The sequence below is a fragment of the Mesoplodon mirus genome, assembly GCF_964341445.2.
Source record: "Mesoplodon mirus genome assembly, chromosome: X".
Lineage (NCBI taxonomy): Eukaryota > Metazoa > Chordata > Mammalia > Artiodactyla > Ziphiidae > Mesoplodon > Mesoplodon mirus.
Genome location: NC_138981.1, coordinates 34,219,632 through 34,240,454, shown reverse-complemented (window position 1 = coordinate 34,240,454; position 20,823 = coordinate 34,219,632). Strand labels below are relative to the sequence as shown.

Sequence of the window (20,823 nt, the reverse complement as noted above, 5' to 3'; positions counted from 1 at the left end):
AGCGGGGGCTACTCTTCATCGCGGTGCGCGGGCCTCTCACTATCGCGGCCTCTTGTTGCGGAGCACAGGCTCCAGACGTGCAGGCTCAGTAGTCGTGGCTCACGGGCCTAGTTGCTCCGCGGCATGTGGGATCCTCCCAGACCAGGGCTCAAACCCGTGTCCCCTGCATTAGCAGGCAGATTCTCAACCACTGCGCCACCAGGGAAGCCCCAAAGTTAGTGGTTTAAAACAGAACAAATTTATCACATTACAGTCTTGTAGATTAGAAGGTCAATGCAGGTATCACTGGACTAAAACCAAGGTGTTAGAAGGAACTGTGATACCTTCTGGAGGTTCTAGAGAAGAATCTGTTTCCTTGCCAGTCTCAGTTTCTAGAGTTCAGACAAATTCTTTGGCTGGTGGCCTCCTTGCACTATCTTCAAATCCAGCAACATCACACCTCTCTGACCCCCCTTCTATCATCACATATCCTTCTGACCACAGTCAGGAAAGGTTCTCTGTTTTTAACTCTTCATGTGATTAGACTGGGACCACCTACATAATCTCAGATAATCTCCCATGCTCAGGATCATTATTCTAATTACATTACACATCAGCAAAATATTTTTTACAATATAAGGGACTGTATTTATGAATGCAGGAAAACTGATATAAAAGACAAAAAAAGGAGCACTACAAATACAAATTTCTACAATGCATGCCTGAGCTTCTTTCTTATGCATGTCTCTCTTTTTTTCCTTTCCAGATGGATTCATAATTAGAAGAGAGGCAGAAATATAAGAAATAAAGAGTAGATTAACATAGAAGTGACTGTATTATATATCTGGACTTTTTCAATTTTTATTCTTGCCTCTCACATTTCCTCACCTGTATGGAACATATTTCATGTTAATTTTAATCATAGCTTCTGTTTGTATAAAGAAAGAGGGATAACCATTCAATTTAATATATTTTGAATAGTCCTATTAAAATATACATATATAAAATAAGTGGCTTTATACATTTGTATACTTTATTACTTCTGAGAAATATGGTCTATATATACATATATATATATACATGCAAGTTCTCTAAAATGAAAGTATTCTTACAACACATGCTTCAGAATAATCACCTTAATAAACTGAAAACCATAATCAGAAAAAAATTGTAAATTGCATCAATTCTCTATACACACCTGAGTTTTTGTGACACTTTTATTAGGATCTATAGTATGTAATGGGATTTCAAATATAAAATCAGTGCTGGAAAACGTCATTGGTGCTTGCAACACTGTGAGAGGAAAGCAAATATACTGTTAAAATACTAATAGACATAAGCTCACAGATAATTTTTACTTTACATTTAAATTTTCTACATATTTTTGTATTTCCAGCCAGAAAACAAAATTATGTTTAAAAACATTTCAGGAATATCTTGGTTTATCACATCTGTAAGTTCCAATTTTGTAATGGCAGTTAATTACAAGTAAAATATAAAATGTACCCTTGAGTCAATAAAAGAGTATAAAATATACTAAATATTAATCTCAGGGAAAAAATAGACAAAGTTAAAATGATGTCCACAGTAAAGTTTCACCAATGCAGAAGTGCAGAAGTGAAAAGAAATATAGAAGGAAAAATTATTGGAATAAAGGGAAAATATATAGATGGCATATCATAAAACATTTTATACATGAAACAGGAAAGCTCTACAGAGAAAATGGCTATTCTATGGAAGATCAGGAATGGAATCATATGTAAAAATACATTAGAGAAGATATTATCTGCTGGAAACTCCTATATATATATATATATATATATTTTTTTTTTTTTTTTTTTTTTTTTTTTCTATACATGGGCCTCTCACTGTTGTGGCCTCTCCCGTTGTGGAGCACAGGCTCCAGACACGCAGGCTCAGCGGCCATGGCTCACAGGCCCAGCCGCTCCGCAGCATGTGGGATCTTCTCAGACTGGGGCACGAACCCGTGTCCCCTGCATCGGCAGGCGGACTCTCAACCACTGCACCACCAGGGAAGCCCTATATTTTTAATAGATGTTTAGAGCAATTTTAGATTCACAGAACGGCACAGAGATTTCCCATATAACCCCTCACCACTGCCACACACACAGCCTCTTCCATTATCAACATCCTCTACCACAGTGGTACATTCGTTACACAGGAACCTGCAATGACACAACATTATAAGCTAATGCCCACTGTTTACATTAGTGATCATTCATGGTGTACATTCTCTAGGTTTGAACAAATGTATAATGACATCTATCCACCACTATAGTTTCATACACAGGAGATTCACTGTCCCCAAAATCCTCTGTGGTCTACCTATTTGTCTCTCTCTCCCCACAACCCTTGGAAGCCACTGATCTTTTTATTGCCTCCATAGTTTTACATCTTCCAAAATGTTATATAGTTGGAATGATACAGTATGTAGGCTTGTGAGATTAGATTCTTTCACTTAGTAATGTACATTTAAGGTTCTTCCATGTCTTTTCATGATGTGATAGCTCATTTCGTTTTAGTGCTAAATAATATTCCACTGTCTGGATGTACCACAGTTTATCCATTCACCTACTTGGATAAACAAGATTTGGAAGGACATCTTGGTTGCTTCCAAATTTTGGCAATTATGAACAAAGCTGCCATAAAATTTACATGCAGGTTTTTGTGCAAATATGAGTTTTCAACTCCTTTGGGTAAATACCAAGGAGAGTGATCTGCTGGATCGTATTGTAAGAGTAAGTTTAGTGTTGGAAGAAACCACCAAATGCCCAACTGTCTTCCAAAGAAGCAATATTATCTTTCAGTCCCATCAGCAATGCAATCTCACTAGAAATTGCATTCAAACCAGTTCCTGTTGTTCACATCCTCATCAGCATTTAGCACTGTCAATGTTCTGGATTCTGGCCATGCTAATAGGTGTATAGTGGTAGCTTATTGTTGTTTTAATTTGAATTTTCTTGATAACATATGATGTGGAGCATTTTCTCATGTGCTTATCTCCCATCAGTATATCTCCTTTAGTAAGGTGTATGTTCAGATCTCTGACCCATGTTTTAATTGGTTTTTCTTATTGTTGCATTTTGAAGAGTTCGCTGTATATGTCTTTTGCAAATATTTTCTCCCAGTCACCAGCTTGTCATTTGGTATCTTAATAGTGTCTTTTGCAGAGCAGAAATTTTTAATATTAATTAGGTCCAGCTTATTAATTCTTTCTTTCATAGATCTTGCCTTTGTTGTTGTACCTAAAATGTCACTGCCAAACCCGAGGTCATTTTAGAGATGTTTTCCTATGTTATTTTCTACGAGTTTTATAGTTTTGCATTTTACATTGCGGTCTGCAATCCATTTTGAGTTAATTTTTGTGAAGGGTATAAAGTCTGTGTCTGTATACATTTTTTTGCTTGTGGATGCCCAGTTATTCAGTACCATTCTTTAAAAAGCCTATTCCAAATTGTACTGCCTCTACTCCTTTGTCAAAGATGAGTTGACTATACTTATGTAGGCCTGTTTCTGGGCTCTTTTTTTCTGTTCCATTGATCTATTTGTCTAGTTTTGTCAATACTAAACTCTCCTGATTATTGTACCTTTGTAATAAGTCTTGAAGTTGGGTAGTGTCTGTCCTCTAACTTTGTTCTGTTCCTTCAATAGCATGTTGGCCACTGTGGGTCTTTTCCCTTTTCATATAAACTTTGAATTAATATGTCTGTCAATATCCACAAAATAACTTGCTGGGATTTTGACTGGGTATGCATTGAATCTCTAGATAAAGTTGGGAAGAACTGCCAACTTGACAATACCGAGTCTTTCCATGCATTAACATGGAATATTGCTCCATTTATTTAATTCTTCTTTGATATCCTTCATCAGAGTTTTGTAGTTCTCCTCATATAGCTCTTATTAAGTATTTTGTTCAATTTATACCTAAGTATTTCATTTTTGTTGGGTGCTAATATAAATGGTATTTTGTATTTAATTTTAAATTCCATTTTACATTACTTGTATACAGGAAAGCAACTGACTTTTGTATATTAGCCTGTATCCTGCAACCTTACTATAATAGCTTATTAGTTCCAGTTTTGTTTTCTTTTAGTTTACTCAGATTTTCTATAGACAATCATGTCATCCATGAACAAAGGCAGTTTTAGTTCTTCCTTCCTTATCTGTATACCTTTCAATCCCTTTTTGTGTCTTATTGCATTAGCTAAGGCTCCCAGTACAATGTTGAGAAATAGTGGTGAGAGGGGATATCCTAGCCTGGTTTCTGTTCTTAGTGAGAAAGCTTCAAGTTTCTCACCATTAAGAATGATGTTAGCTGTGGGGGGTTTTCGTAGATATTTTCTGTCAAGTTGAGGAAGTTCCCCTCCATCACTCATTTACTGAATTTTTTTTTAATATATGGGTATTGGATTTTGTAAAATGCTTTTTTTCTGCATCTACTGATATGATCATGTGATATTTTCTTTTTTAGCCTGTTAATGTGATGGCTTAATTTTTTTCTTTCTAATAAAAAAGTTGTATGTTCTTCATAAAGAAAGCTGTAAGAACACAAAAAAATCACCCCCCCAAATTATCTATACTCTACCCACTCAGAAATCATTACTGTTTATGTTTTGTCTACATACAATTTTTCATATACACATATATATTTCCATAACCCAAAAGTGGGGCCATATAACCACATGTTTTGTAATCCGTACTTTTTTTTAATTTAACAAGATATCATGAATTTTCTTAGAAGTATAGCATTCCTTAATAAACTCACAGTATAATCTAATTAGCCAATCCCCTATTGCTGGACATTTAGGTTACTCCCAGTATTTCACCATCATTGGTAATGCTCTAATGAACATCTTTATCTATTCCTTTGTTTTCTTAGGATAAATTCCTAAGGAATGTTCTTAACAGAGAAAACTGATATTTCGGGGTTGTATCTATAATATATATTATTTCACTGGTTTAAGTTATAGTTTGCTGATTTAAAATATACCTTCAATTCCTCTAGTGCTTTTACTTTGCACAGTGCTTTCCACTTTGCCAAGTATGCAAGGAAGCTACCAATTGTCCTTTTTTTACTGATAAGAAAACTGGTTAATTGAGTTTTGAATGTGAACCAGCCGTGCATACATGAGATACCCCTACACCTCTATCTTTCCCCTTCCCACTGGTAACCACCAGTTTGTTCTCTATATATGTAAGTCTGTTCCTGTTTTGTTATATACTGGGTTGGCCAAAGAGTTCATTTGGGTTTTCCCATACATCTTATGGAAAAATCCAGATGAACTTTTTGGCCAACCCAATATATTCATTTATTTTTTATATTCCACATACAAGTGATAACAGAGTATTTGTCGGACCTTTTTAATAACAAAATAATCCTAATTCCTCCCTACCTTCCTTAACATACTTATAGCATAATTGTTTGATTACTGTCATTGTTTCATTACTGTCATTAATTTCACTTACATATAAGTATACATAAACATATATATAAATAAATACCGTTGTTTTTACCTTTATTTATTTTGTCTCTAGTGCTCTTCTTTTCTTTATATAGATCTAAGTTTCTCACCTATAACATTTTTCTTCTCGCTAAAGAACTTCTTTTACTATCTCTTTCAAGGCAGGTCTATTGGCAACAAATCCCCTCAATTTTTGTTTTTCTGAAAAAGTCTTTATTTCTCCTTCACTTTTGAAGGATAATTTCTCAAGGTACAGAATTCTAGATTGGTGTTTTGTTTTTTTTTTAATCTCTCAACACTATATGTATTTCCCTCCATTCTCTTCTTGCTTGCATAGTTTCTCAGAGGAAGTCACATATAATTCTTATCTTTGCTCCTCAATATAGTAAGGTGTTTTTTCCTCTGAATTACTTCAGGATTTTTTTAAATTAATTTTTATTAGAGTATAGTTGCTTTACAATGTTGTGTTAGTTTCTGCTGTACAGCTTCATATTTCAGCAAGCTGTATGACTTGTCATTTCCAACCAATACCTGGCGCTTCTCCCTTCTGTCTTTATCAAGGTGTCTCTTCTGTCAGAAGGCCCTTCTCTAACTTGTAATTGCCTGATAAAATACTATGCATCCTTCAAACACCAGTTGGATAAGCACAATTAATTACAATATGATTGGGACTACTTCTGTTCCTTATGTTTACTCACATTATATCATAAAGTCCATTTATTTGTTTATTTATGTCTCTTCTAGTGGACCTTAAGCCTCATTCATTTTTACATCTCTAGCACCTATCTGACATCTAGCTTAAGTACATAAGGAATGTTTACTGAATGTATCTTAACTTTAGCTTATATGCCAGGCATGTGTACCCCACAAACTCTGCAGGATTCCTCTTCTGGTAGAGTTAACTATATATACTCTACAGTTCCTTAGTAAAAGAATCACATACACCATTAAAAGAGAAAGAGGCAACAGTATCCTAATGCTGAGAAAAACATGGCATTAAGGTCAACTGTCCACTATTTGCTTCACTTAAAATATCAACCCAGTTCTACAGGTGAAATTTGTGAAATCCAAAACAGGTAGTGAAAGTTTGATGCTTCGAATGCAAAAAATCACTCCTCTTATCCCATTTCTGGTCTTTCCCATAGGTTCATTTGGATAAAATTTCCTAATTATTATTAAGACACACAGTCAATGCCACACAGTTATTAGATATATTGCTAACAATATCTGGTAATACTAGAATATTGTTTTTAAAAGGTAACTAGGCAGCAATGTTTAAAAATCCAACATAACTAAGAAATATTGATAAATATATATTAAAGTCCTATAAATTACTCAGTTGTACCATAACATGCAAAGCCTGCCACAAATATCTTTAGGACTAGGAAATGCAGTATTTAAAGTCTCCATCTTTGTCTAACATTGTTCAAGGAGGGACACCATATCAACTGAAAAAAAGCACTCTGGATACTACAGGAATCACCATTGTCTTAGACAAGCTAGCTTAGTATCCATCAGTCTATCTGGACTTACCATTCCTTCAACACTGAATAAAAGAAAGGTTAGAAAATTGTAACTTAAAGCCTAGAATTGTGGTGATGCCGTTAAAGTGCAGACTAGTGGTAAGGCCCTACCTGAGGCAACCAGCAGCCTCATCAATTTCTACTCAATTTAGTTCAGCACCAGAACGGTACTAGGTACTGGGGATAGAAAAACAAAAGGGCAGATAACCTGAAAATAAGATGACAATTGCTACAATGGAGATGTTCCCAGAGTTTAAGATGTTTGTGACATCTAATAAATGTCACAAGAGAGGGGAATATGGGCTTGCTTTGAAGGATCAGGGAAAGTTTCTTTAGGTAGGTAAGACCAGATCTAACTCTGAAAGCCTGGACAGAAAAAAAAAAAAGCATGTATGTGCACTCTGTCAACTGCAGAACAAAATTTTATTAGGGTACAGAACAATAATTCAAAAAATAAATTTGATTATAGTTCAGCAAATGTAAATCAAGACCACAGTGAGGTATTTTATACTCAATAGATTGGCAAACACTGTGTCTTATAATACAACTTATGGAGCAACAGAATGTGGATCAGTGGAAACTTGAGAAGAAAATATGGAAATTATCTTGTGAAGTCAAATATGTACATAATCTGCATCTCAGCAACTCCATTCCTAAAGAAACTCTTTCATAAGTACCTTAGAAGATATGTACATGAATGTTCATAGCTATAGTATTTGTAATACCAAGAAAACAGACACTAATTGGATGGACAATGGAATGAGTCTACAAATTACAGTATGTCTACATAATGGACTATTAAGCAACAGGGAAAATGAATAACATACAGCTACACATAACCTAGGTAAAGTTTAAAAACATAATATTCAATTAAAAGTAACCCACCCAAGACAATATATCTTTGTTATAAAGCTCAGAAATGAACAAACTAAACTAAATAATGAGCCGTTAAGGAATTCATACATACGTGGTAACCTAATTAGAAAAAGTAAAGGGAGAACAATGACAAAATTCAGGAAAGTAGTTATCTCTTAAGAGGGGTAGGATCATGATGAAGACTACAGATAATTTAACGGTACTGGTACTGTTCTGCTACTTAAGTTCAGTGGTGAATTCTTAAACCTTCATTAACTGGCTTAATACTCTGCTTCATCACTTATATTTATATTACATAGATTAATTTCTATGTGACAAATTACTACATAATAAAAAATTTTTAACCTAAATGGGCTGACTAGGGACACATAAATAAAAATCACCACACTCATAAATTGATTATACAAATAGGTAACATACTCACCGGATTGATTTCAACATCAGCAATCTCAATAGATCCACCAATCCTAAGGTCTATGTCTTTTGCACAGCGAATAGCAATCTATTTAGGAAAAACATAAAACTCTGTAGAAACCACACTAAAATATACTCATATACTGCTGAAGTATTACCTGGCATTTATATAACATTTTATAATTTAAATAATCATAACTTATTATAAATGTCACAAGATTTATTCTGGCAGTTATCATCCAATTTCTTGTGATGTAGAATTGATATTCCTAAAGGAGTGAATTTTCAACTCTTAAAAACTTCCATCACAAATGGGACTGGCTGATAGCTCGTGAATTTGACTGAAGAGTTCTACCCATTAGCCTTGACATTATTGCTTCAAACTCTGTGTGAGCCTTTTGTATTTACCTAATTCCAAAGGAATATTCAAAATTAAAACAAGCAAGAAACTGCGTGCAAACATAGAAAGATACTAATATCCAAAACAACCATAATTCTAATGAGAGCAGCTAAAAATTGCTGAGTATATGGCCCAAGTATACTGCTAAATACATTATCTCCCTTTTAATCTTCAGTATTCTGTTAATACCCTAATTTCCAAGTGAGGAAAACTGGGGCTTAAGGTCACAAAACTTGAAAGCAGCAGTGGCTAAACTTGAACCAAGAACTGCCTGAGCACTCAATTTCTTCCAAGAAATTTAAGACAGTGAAATAAGAATTTAGTCATGTAACTCCTACAAAATAAGAACTATAGATTACATGAACATATAATTGTCTAATCAAATTCTCAGAAGCACAAAAATATTCCCTGAAAGCCCTACCTGTATAAGAATAGGTTAGCAGTCAACTTCGAGATTTAAATCTAAATGTATATTTAAAAAAAGAGATATGAGTGTATTTCACTCTTTCGATAGAATCAGTGACATTGTTTATATGTAAAGAAACCACAAAATACCATTTTTTCAGAATTATTAAGGAAAGTGAGTGCCATCTAGACAATCTTATTAACCGAATTGCTTAATTCATACTACTATATGATTTCTATATTTACAGAATATATAGTACCTAAAATACTTGACTAAAATCATAAGAAGCATAACTTAATGCTTCAGAAGTAATTACAAATCAATATATGCTTCACTGATGAATGCCGTATGTAAGTCTCAACACCCCCATTGCTGCCTTTTACTCACCTCCCCTTTCGTGGGTAACTGAAGATTCCAGGCTGCCATAACCCATTTACTACCCTCACCAATTGCTCGCTTGACCTTTTCATCTCCTGAGACTTAATCTGTACCCTGGACAATATCACCCATCACAAATCCATGGCCTCAGAAACCATACATTCATCTGTCCCTCTCTTTCTCACAACCCTCTCTCATCCCTGCTTTCTCACCCATTTTCAGAGACAAGAGTTCCACGATGTCACATGTGTGATGTTTTCCTGATCAGCCCCAATTAACCTGTTTCCATTTTCTCCTTTATTCAACAAAGTTTATTATTCCAACTTCTCATCAATATATTCGATCCACTTATACTCATCTTGATTTTCACAGGGGTAACAGGAATAACCTCTATCATCTCTAAGATGAATCCTTAGCCTTCAGACCAACATGTATAAGCAATGGCCTCTTTACTAGACATCTCTACATAGGGATGCAAAAGGTGCCTCAAACTCATGATTTCCCTCTAAAATCTGCTACTCATCCTCTAATCTTTCTTCGAATGTTGTTACCACCTGTCTCACACTTGACTTACCTGTTTTATTTATATGTGATCCCTTTCAATCATCAAACCCTAAATGTTCATCTCCTAAATTTGACTAGAATTTGTCTAGAATCCTACCTCCTGAGAACACAATCTTCTCCTGCTTGGACATCATCAGCAGACTAATAACTCTGCACTGGTCGCAGTTTAACACTGCTCTATAACCAAAGTGATGTCTTTGCATTGATGAAAAATGCAAATCTGATTGTGAAACTCTCTATGCTTAAAAACTCCAAGCTCTTAAGATGAAATTTTGACTTCCTAAGTTGTTGCTAAGGACCTGTATGACTAAAATTTATACAGGTCCCTAAATACATCTTTCCCCACTATCATCCATTCAATCTATAACCAAGTCATGTTAAACTAAGTTTTTCATATCTGCCTTGTAGCTCTCTCTCTCCTCCCATATGCCTGAACAGATTCAATTTTGTCTTCCTTGAATACTCTTTCCTCCTCTCCTCCCTCACCCCACTACTACCCCTTTCCTCTGGCTGATTCTTAACTCTGGTGTCTTTCAGATGTATATTCCCCTAGGAAACTGCCCCTGACCATTTAAGCATGGGCTGCAAACCTCTCCCGTGTACACCCTCAGCCTACTGTATTTCTCCATCATAGTACTTATTATACTATCTTTTAATTTTGAGTTGTTTGCATCCCCCATCATATTGTACACTCTTAGAGACGAAGGACCCTAGTTATCTTGTTCAATTTCGCATTCCTAGCAACTGCAGCAGAGCCTAACACATAATATGTGCCCAGTAAGTACGCATGGAATGGATGAATAAAGGAATCTCATTATAGTATACTGTTAAAAAGGGAAGCTTTGTAAAAACAGCATGGTTCTCGAAAACACAGTGGAAACTAATCTCAGTAAAACCTATATTTTAGTGGCTATGTTTTTTATTTTTTTCCAAAATAATATACAAAAATTCTGACCAAATATCAGACCGTATACCACAATATACACTTTATAAACATCTTTCAATATATACTTTTTTTGTTGTTATTTATTTATTTTTGGCTGTGCTGGGTCTTCGTTGCTGCGCACGGGCTTTCTCTAGCTGTGGCAAGCGGGGGCTACTCTTCGTTGTGGTGCACGGGCTACTCATCGTGGTGGCCTCTCTTGTTGTGGGGCAGGGGCTCTAGGCTCATGGGCTTCAGTAGTTATGGCGCGCGGGGTCTAGAGCGCAGGCTCAGTAGCTGTGGCGCATGGGCTTAGTTGCTCCACGGCTTGTGGGACCTTCCCGGACCAGGGCTCGAACCCATGTCCCCTGCATTGGAAGGCAGATTCGTAACCACCGTGCCACCAGGGAAGCTCCCTATACTTCTTTATAAAATATATAATTATTAGGTTGTTTATTTGGGGGCCAGGCAAATTGGTGTTTATTATATTAAGCTAAATGTTATTTAAGAACTAATGGTTATGGGAAATTGAAGGATAAAATGGAGGATATGTCTTAAGCCATTCATTTTGATCTGATGATAGTGCACATATTACTTTTCTAATGTGAGTAAATGCACACAGTTGATCATCAAATTGAAGATTAAGAGCATTCCATTCCATGAGTTTATAGTAAGTAAAATTTACTACAGACTGGTCTTACATGTTTTATTTATTCTGTTTAATGAACACTTAAAGAAGTCCCTAAAATCAAGGTAATATCTTTTCATTTACATAATTCCCAGAACATAAAATAGTAAAACATTTTATGTGTGCTATAAAATATAGATATTAACGTCATATACAATTTGCCTATAATTCTTATAGTCATTAAAGCTATTTAAAATTAGCATTCCAAAACTGATTATTTTTTCCTTAGGTATCTAATTAACACCATGGAAAAAACAATCCTTTGCTCTGTGACTAGTGAGGGCTTGTCACAAGTTACAGATGCCAAATATTCCAAGTTCATGTGAAAAATGCCTCATATCAATGAAATGTATCCATTTCAACTTAGTAGAAACTTCCATTAGCAACTTTCACCAAAAATATTTTCTACAGATCCTCTTGCCAAGTTCTGCTAATCATTTTTACAACAGATATATAAGTAAGGTTGTTTATTTTTTAGATTTCTAAAAACTGCACCTCTTTAGAGCTAACTCAATTAGAAATTTAGAATAGAAAAATAACAGAAAATTTTAAAATTACTCTTTAGTGTCATAATATTAAAACCCATCCCCATTAGAAGAAATCATTAAAACAAGCTTTCTAAGAATAAACATGTATATAACATTTTATAGCATTATACCTACTATTATAAATATCATAACCAAACAAATCCACAGATACATATATAAGGAGTGAACAAACATATGCATAAACATTCCTTTGCTCCTGTATCAAATTTTCCTGCTACGGTAGGAGTACAGGAGATATTCAGAACAGTTAGCCCCCCAGTGGAATGATTCCCTGTGATGGAACAACATCAATCACAGACAAAAGACTCTGGTCACAAACCTATAATCAAAAATTTGCAGAAATGTCACTTATCCTTTAAAGTTATTGTTCCAAAGCTTTCATAGGAAAACTTCTAGACCACTACATAGAGAGAGGACCTATAGGCACACAGCATGAGATGATACTGAAATAGATTTTCAAACACCAGACAAACAATTTGAGCTTCAACAAGGATTTGCACCCCTAACTCAGCAAACAGAACTTTTAGCAATGGCATCTTCCAATTCAAACAGGACGATGAAACTTATTATCTGAAGTGTTTTCAAGACTTTGCAAAACTTACAAGGAAAGGATGAGATGTATCTGTTGGAGAGATGCCAAAATTCTAGATACTATTTTGATAGCCTGTCTTTTCCCTGACCCTAAAAAACTGAAAGCAAAGTTAGTGGGGAGGCAAGATGATAAAGTAACCTACTCTTCTTTATTATTTCCTTTATAGCCTAATGTCTAAGATATCATTTTGACCTTCAAAAAAGTAACTTACCAAAAGAGTTAAGGTATGGTTTGTCAGAGGCCAATTTAGGCTTATCTATCATGGCTTAAGTCAGAATAATTTGAAGGGAAATTGGTTAACATATTTTAGGGGATGAGGGAACAAACAGACTTCAGAACTAATTCTGAAGCAACAGAATAGAAAAGGGTATCCTCCTTTGCTTGTTTGGGCAGAAGACATATAAATACAAGCTTGAAAGAAAGACCTCAAATGCTAACCTCTACTGTCACTATTAGGAGATCTTAATGTTTCTCAGTTAAAAAAAAAAAAAAAAAAAAAACCTCTATTACCAATTTAAACACCACCCGCCCCACAATTTAAATCAAGAGTAACAACTATAAACAGAATATCTTTAGAATGGTCTTGATCTAGGTCCCAGTTGCTACCATAACAGTCTTGATGACAAAGTGAAAATGAGGAAAAAAAGGAAAAGCATGTAATTAAATACTGAATGTAACATAAACAATGCATATTTTTTAAATGTTAGATTTTTTGAAATCATCTTTTTTTCCCAATAAAACAAAATAACAGAAAGAAAGCAAAAGAGGGGTAAGAGGAGAAGGAAGGGAGAGATTAAGGAAGGAAGGGAGAAATAGAGACAAATTTTATGGGAAACTAAAAGGATAAAGTAGATGAAATGTATTCAGATAAATCTGATATGAAATACCTAAATATTAGCATTAGTCAATCTATAAAGACTAAAGTATTAATGGCATAGAACTCATGGCAATAAATAGTTCAAATTATAATGTGATCTGATCCAAGTAAGATTTCCAGATTCTACATTACCTTGAAATAAGTATGGTTTTGTCCTACATTGTGAAGAATGGCTTTCCTCCAAGTTGTTAAACCTTGAGGGCTATCACTGAAGAGTATCCTTGGCTCTAAAAGAATGACCTTGGTGTGACCAAGCTAATAAGAGGAAGAAAGGGAACATGAAATTGAAATAACAGTAAACATTTTTTTATCCCCCACCAGATAACTCAAACTTTTTCAGCTTCATAGAAATTTCTACAATATGAAGCGTTATCAGATTTTATAGTGTGCTTAAGAGAAAGAAAAGAGTGGAATATTTACAATGTACTCCTAAACTGAGGAAGGCAGAGAGAGTAAGATAACTCTAAGGACAAAGTAAATCCATGACTGAGAATGATGTAGATTAGTCACTGAAGGGGATATTAGAGACCATCTGCCCCACTACATACAAGGTGTTACCATGTGCTACACAAAAGGAAAAAGTTCAAGGGTCATGTAAGTATGGGAAATAACATGCCAAGAGAGATTATCCAGGCATGTTTCTACTAGAAGTCCTCTCATAGGGCTTAATATGCTGATAATGTACACTTTGCTTATCTGAGAATGGGGAGGTAGTACACTGTGATTCACAGAATTACTTAGGCACAGGACTCCCTCGCCCTGTCCTACACAAACCACTTCACAGAACTACGGCAACATAAAACACTTTTTGGAAACATTGATATTATCCACCTCTCCCATTTTACAGGAAAGCAAACAGTAACCAAGGTGAACTAGAACCCAAGATGTCTAATTCCTCATTCAGTGCTCTTTACAATAGACCCTACTATAAATAATACATATTATTTCTTATTGTCTTAGGAGATTTTAATACATTCGTATAATTAGTTGAAGAACATGATTCGGATAACTGGAAAAATAAACTTTCAGAGAAAGCTAACAAAAGATGAAATGGTCAAGTAAGTCCTTCATAATTAATGAAAAACCTTAAATGAACATTTTATTTAATTGTTTCACATTCCTACTTCTTTACTTTCTTAAGAGTAACACTTCACTTACTCTTAAGTAAGTTCACTTAACCTCAAGGGCTTGAAAAATTGGCCAAAAATAATCTAGTTCAGTACACTGATATCTCAGAGTTTAATTCTTAACCAATCCTAGTGTAGGGAAAGCGGAAATCAAATTTTATGAGAGGGTAACGGCAAAGACTGTAGAGGCAGATCACTTTGGATATAAATTCCAATAGGGCATTTACTGCACGTGTGAACCTGTACTAGATAATTAACCATTCTAATGCTCCATTTCCTCACCCATCAGTTGAGTTATTAATACATTCCTTATAGAGTTGTTGTAAGGATTAAATGAGATAATACAAGAACGTCATTTTGCATCATACCTGAGACACAATAATTAATCAATGATACCTTATGGTTATCAGGGGATAAGGGGGGGAGGGATAAATTGGGAGACTGGAACTGACATATACACACTACTATATATAAAACAGATAACTAATAAGAACCTGCTGCATAGTGCAGGTAACTCTACTTAATACTCTGTAAAGGCCTATATGGAAAAAGAATCTCAAAAAAAAAAAGACTGAATACATGTATACGTATAACTGATTCACTTTGCTGTACACCTGAAACTAATACAACATTGTAAATCAACTATACTCCAATAATTTTTTTAAAAAATGATATTTATTATTAATGCTAAGTCTACATTACTAAATTGCTCATCTTTTATTTGTCAGAAAAAATACACATGGGGTGAGTATATGAGCAAATTTCTATTAGTAAACTTGTCAAACACAGTTATGTAAATAACAGTTAAAGAACTGTATACATATGTTCACCAAAAGACAGAAGAATGTTAACAGAAGCACTATTACATTAGCCAAAAATCTGAAACAATCCAAACCCTCATCAGCTGTGTGATGGAAAACTGATTGTATAGTCTAACCAAATGGAATGCTATTCATGAGTGAGAATGAATAATCTGTCACCACATGTATCAGCATAGATGCATCCCACAAACCTAATGATGAACAAAAGAAGCCAGGCATAGAAGAGAACATATGGTGTGATGACATTTATATAAAGTTTAAAACCAAAATTAATCTATGCTCTTAGAAGTAAGGATTGTGATGATCCTGGGAGGGACACATAGTGACTGCAAGTGTGGACTAGGGGGGTCCTTTTGTGATGCTACTCATGTTCTGTTTCTTGATCAGGTTGATCTGGATGTGAGTTACAAGGGTGTTACTAGTTTATAAAAAATAATTGAGTGATACATACTTTATAATATGTGCACCTTTCTGTAGTATACTATACTTCAATACAAAGTTTTAAAAAGAATTAATAAGTGATTTAAACATAGTGAAAGCAGTAGCTTATTTCAAGCCTGGGGCAAAGGAAAGACCCTACTGATTTCTGACTGCCACTTGCCATCATAAAAGTGGATGGATCTCTTATATCTTAAGGCTATAAGTTTCTTCATAGCGAAAATATGTAAGAACATGATCATGGCCTGGAGACAAAGACGGGATTTAGTAAAACAGCATTGGGTTGTGTTAAATTACTAAGAACATTGGGAAGGGAATTTGGTACCCATGTAAAGCATATCCTTGGTAATTAAGAGCCATTAAGTTAAGGTCTTCTGGGTTCTACCACAGAAAGAAAGTTAAAATTACATATTGCAGCCTTCTCTTTACTTACATTTTTATTATAAGTATATTCCATATGGAATATGGAAGAATTTTCTATATTTCCCTGCTATATAAATCACATGATCCATTTCATACTGAATTATTAATTACAACTAAATATGAAAAATGCAATAATATAATTTTCTCTATTTTTCTTTGGCATTTATTAAAGAAATAATTTAATTTCAAGTGGCTCCCATGGTATTATATATTTATAGAGTCTCTAATAACAATCTAGTATTGTTGGCACAAAAGCCTTGGATTTCTGAGTTAATTCTAGATAATAAAACACATTTTTTAGCAAAGTCTTCATTTATGGTAGAGAAGTGGCTCCAAGAAGATGCTAAGACAGTTTAGTTAACTAAGTATTACATGTAAAATCAGTTTTTACTAACATAGTATATATATGCAACTATATACGTATATGTATACTCAACCAATTTATAGCCCTCAAAATAAAAATAATATTCAAGGGAAATCATTACATGTGCAAGACATTTCAGTGTCAGCGTGTTTCCTTCATTGATGTGAAGAATAAATTCTCCCCTTTCCGGAGAATCAAAACCCGGCTGCCATGTCACTTCACATTCCAATAGGGAGTATGGTTCAACAGTGCCTACAGAGAATTTAGAGAGAACAAGAAATTTACCGCATTTTAACTATATTTATTTTTTAATATCCAAAATAAGAGATGGCATAAAAATGTAATGACATTTTATAACAAATTATTTAAATTAAACAAAATACAGGGAATACTTTATGCTCCAACTTTAATAGGCAGATCCAAATACCTGACAAAAAGTATGCCAATATATAGCAAAAAATTTAAAATTTATCAATGAAGCAACACTCTAGGATTAGAGATGACTTTACATCTAGACAGTAGAAAACCATCTGCGATCCCTGATCAAATGTCCCCTCCACATTTCTCAAACACTCTGAAACACACCAGACACTCATTCAGTTTTTGGAGGAAGGAATTATCATTACCAGAGGCTTTTTTTTGTTTGTTTTAATGTTCACATCCCTAGAGATATAACTTTTGATGTAGCTATTAGTAATTAACACATTTCTATAATTCAAATGTATTTAGAACCCAGGAGGGTATAAGACACATTTACTGTGAGCTGCTTTACCTGTTTAAATTCATCATCTCCTTTGGTCTAAGAAAATAATACTTGATGGAAAGAATGACTTAGAAGCTCTTCCCTAAGGAAGAGGGGATCATCTCAGATTTAAAGGCACAGGATACTGAACAGAGAGATGCATGACCATCACAACAAACTTTGCCTTGAGTCAGGTTGACTCACATGCAACAGTAGTTTTCTCAACCTTGAAAAAGGTATAGTGCCTACCTCCTAGTTTTGCAGTGGCCAGGTAGGGAGATAACAACACACATAAAGGGATTAACATAGTGTGTAATGCCCAGAAAGCACCCAGTGCCAGATGTTATTATTAATACTCTTGAATGCCAATACTATGGTTGGCACAATAATTTATAAAAAGAAGAGAAACTACTCATGGAAGAGCTAACAGTCTAGTTGGGATCCATCAGAATTATATTTGTCTATAAGTAACAATAAGCCCTGTTACAGTGGGTTAGGTAGATACAGGTTTATTTATCTTATGCAATCAGAAGTCCATGGGCACGTATTCCAGGTCTGCCTTAACAGGTTGACAATGACTTCAAGGAGCAATGCTCCTAGCTTCCCACACTGCCATTCCTTATCACGTGGCCTTCCTCAGTGCGGAAAGGTATCAAAGCACAGTAGTTAAAAAGAGCACAAATTCTCTGGTCAGACTCCCTGGTTCAAATTTCAGCTCTGACACTTACTAGATGAGACTTCGGACGATTTACTAAACCTATGTAACACAGATTCCTCATACATAAAGTGGGGATAACAACTGTTTCTTAGAGAACTGATATAGGGATTAAATAAGCTAATATAAGCAGAAGTACTTCAAACAGTACCTGGCATATAGAAGGGGGATGCAGCTAAAAGAAATTTCTGTCCATATCTCATTGGCAAGAAAGGCTGGGGAAAAGAGATATGTAAATAAGAACATTGCTTCCGCAAACAAAATGAGGGTCCCATAAGGAAGGGGAATGGATATCAGATATGGGCTTAGTAACATCTAACACAACAGGAGATGGACATAAACAAATAACTGTAGGTGATGTAACGAATACACAATGGGAGTGGAAAAGAAGTTGGGTGGGGAGTTCTAAATTAGCCCAAGAAAGTGGAGGAAACTTCACCATAAGGAGATGGCATTTGAGCTGTGACTGAAGAATGAGCAGGAACTCTGCAGGAGGACAAAGTCTGCGGGAAATGTAGAAGTCAAGTGATGGTACTAGAAGAGAGTGATGTGTAGAGAAGACTGTGATGGGAAGTTACTCTGACAAAGAAGAGTCAATGCTATTTATTAAGACACCTAAGCTTTCAGAGAAGAGTTGAGAGCAGCACAAGGATTATAGATCCATGTTGAGAGGGTTAGCTTGAGGTCAATACTTTCCCTTCAACCAGCATGGCTATATATTTTTCTCCAGGAATATTATGTATATCATGGGACAGGAGAAATAAATTGGATGGCTGAATTGAGCACGGCTGGGATTGGCAGGGAAGGTACTACAAATGCCCAAGGAGTGACAGAATTGAGAAAGACAATGAGAGTGAACTGACTGAAGAGAAGTCTGAGGATTGAGTGAACTCAAGAGTTCAGTATGGTTAACGACAACAAGGATGAACACATAACAAAACAAGCAGAAACATAAACAATATCTAATGAAAAAGTCAAATGAGAAACCAATTCTATCTTAGAAAACATCAATCCACTCTTCCATTCTCCCCTTATACTATCCACTATCCAAATACAAATCCAAAATGTACCATGCCTCAGGAAGAAAGGACAATCACAACATAAAATTTAAATTATAACTCTTCACTTTAGTTTACAAAAATATAGAGAATGATATGATTAAATGCATTATGTAGGATGTAAAACCAATTCTAGGGACACAAAAATTTGCCACCCCAAAATGTGTCTCTTTGGCATGAGGATTAATTTAAGCTGATTATTTTTAAGAAACAGAAAACTCAGGAAGTTTTTTCTTGTTACCTCTTCCTTAACTGCCTAAAAGAATTTAGATAAAGGGCTAGTTCCCAGAATAGAGCTATCACCAGAGATACATGCAAAGAATATGGGCTGGCTGTGATAGGGGAGACTCAGCTGGGCCTAGAGATCAAGTCCACTCTGTGTACCATGACCCAGCAAACATCTGTTTACCAAACATTTGCTTTTCCATCTGCATGTGAATTCCCTTTCTCACCTCTGAAGCCCCAATCCACTACCCCCAACATCCTCTTTTGTCTTTAGCTGAAGATGACATTTAAGGTGAGGATTTGGCCACTCTGGCAAGTTACTGGGTTTTCCTGGGTCTGTCTCTTGGATACATGTTATTAAACTTTTGTTTGATTTTCTCCTGTTAATCGGTCCCATGTCAGTTTAATTCTTACACCAACTAGAAGAACCTAAGGGTAGAAGAAAACTTCTTTTCCAACACGATATAACAAAAAGGGATGTAAGAAAAATAACTCAATAAAAATATTTATACAGGAGACCTTCAAGATGGCAGAGGAGTAAGACGTGGAGATCACCTTCCTCCCCACAAATACATCAGAAATACATCTACATGTGGAACAACTCCTACAGAACACCAACTACTGAACACTGGCAGAAGACCTCAGACCTCCCAAAAGTTATATATATTTTTTCCATTTTCTCTTTTTGGGAGTATGTATACATATGCTTAGTTGTGCAATTTTGTCTGTATAGCTTTGCTTTTACCATTTGTCCTAGGGGGCTGTCTGTCCATGGTTTGTTGTTTTTTTTCTTGAGTATACTTTCTAGAGCTTGTTATCATTGGTGGATTTTTTTATTGGTTTGGTTGCTCTCTTCTTTCTTCTTCCTTTAATGACTTTTTAATTTTTTAACATATTTTCTTTTATTTTAATAACTTTATTTTATTTTATTCTTTCTTTCTTTCTTTCTTTCTTTTTTCTCCTCCCTTTTCTTCTGAGCTGTGTGGCTGACAGGGTCTTGGTGCCCTGGCCGGGTGTCAGGCCTGTGCCTCTGAGGTGGGAGAGCCAAGTTCAAGACACTGGTTCACCAAAGACCTCCCGGCTCCACATAATATCAAACAGCGAAAGCTCTCCCAGAGATCTCCATCTCAAGGCTAAGACCCAGCTCCGCTCAACAAACAGCAAGCTACAGTGCTGGACACCCTATGCCAAACAACTAGCAAGACAGGAACACAACCACACCCAATACCAGAGAAGCTGCCTAAAATCATAAGGTCAGAG

The 20,823-nt window shown here is 35.3% G+C and overlaps 1 protein-coding gene across 1 annotated transcript in view; it reads right to left on the bottom strand.

Annotated features, from left to right (window-relative positions):
• CFAP47 (cilia and flagella associated protein 47) overlaps positions 1–20,823 on the bottom strand; it is a gene marked incomplete at both ends in the record, with an annotated part of 304,526 nt that overhangs the window by 226,299 nt on the left and 57,404 nt on the right. The window contains 7 exon segments of the mRNA XM_082609208.1: positions 1,178–1,267; positions 1,270–1,272; positions 8,286–8,363; positions 12,370–12,440; positions 12,443–12,500; positions 13,783–13,905; positions 16,945–17,075. Coding sequence (XP_082465334.1) covers positions 1,178–1,267; positions 1,270–1,272; positions 8,286–8,363; positions 12,370–12,440; positions 12,443–12,500; positions 13,783–13,905; positions 16,945–17,075 — 554 coding nt within the window.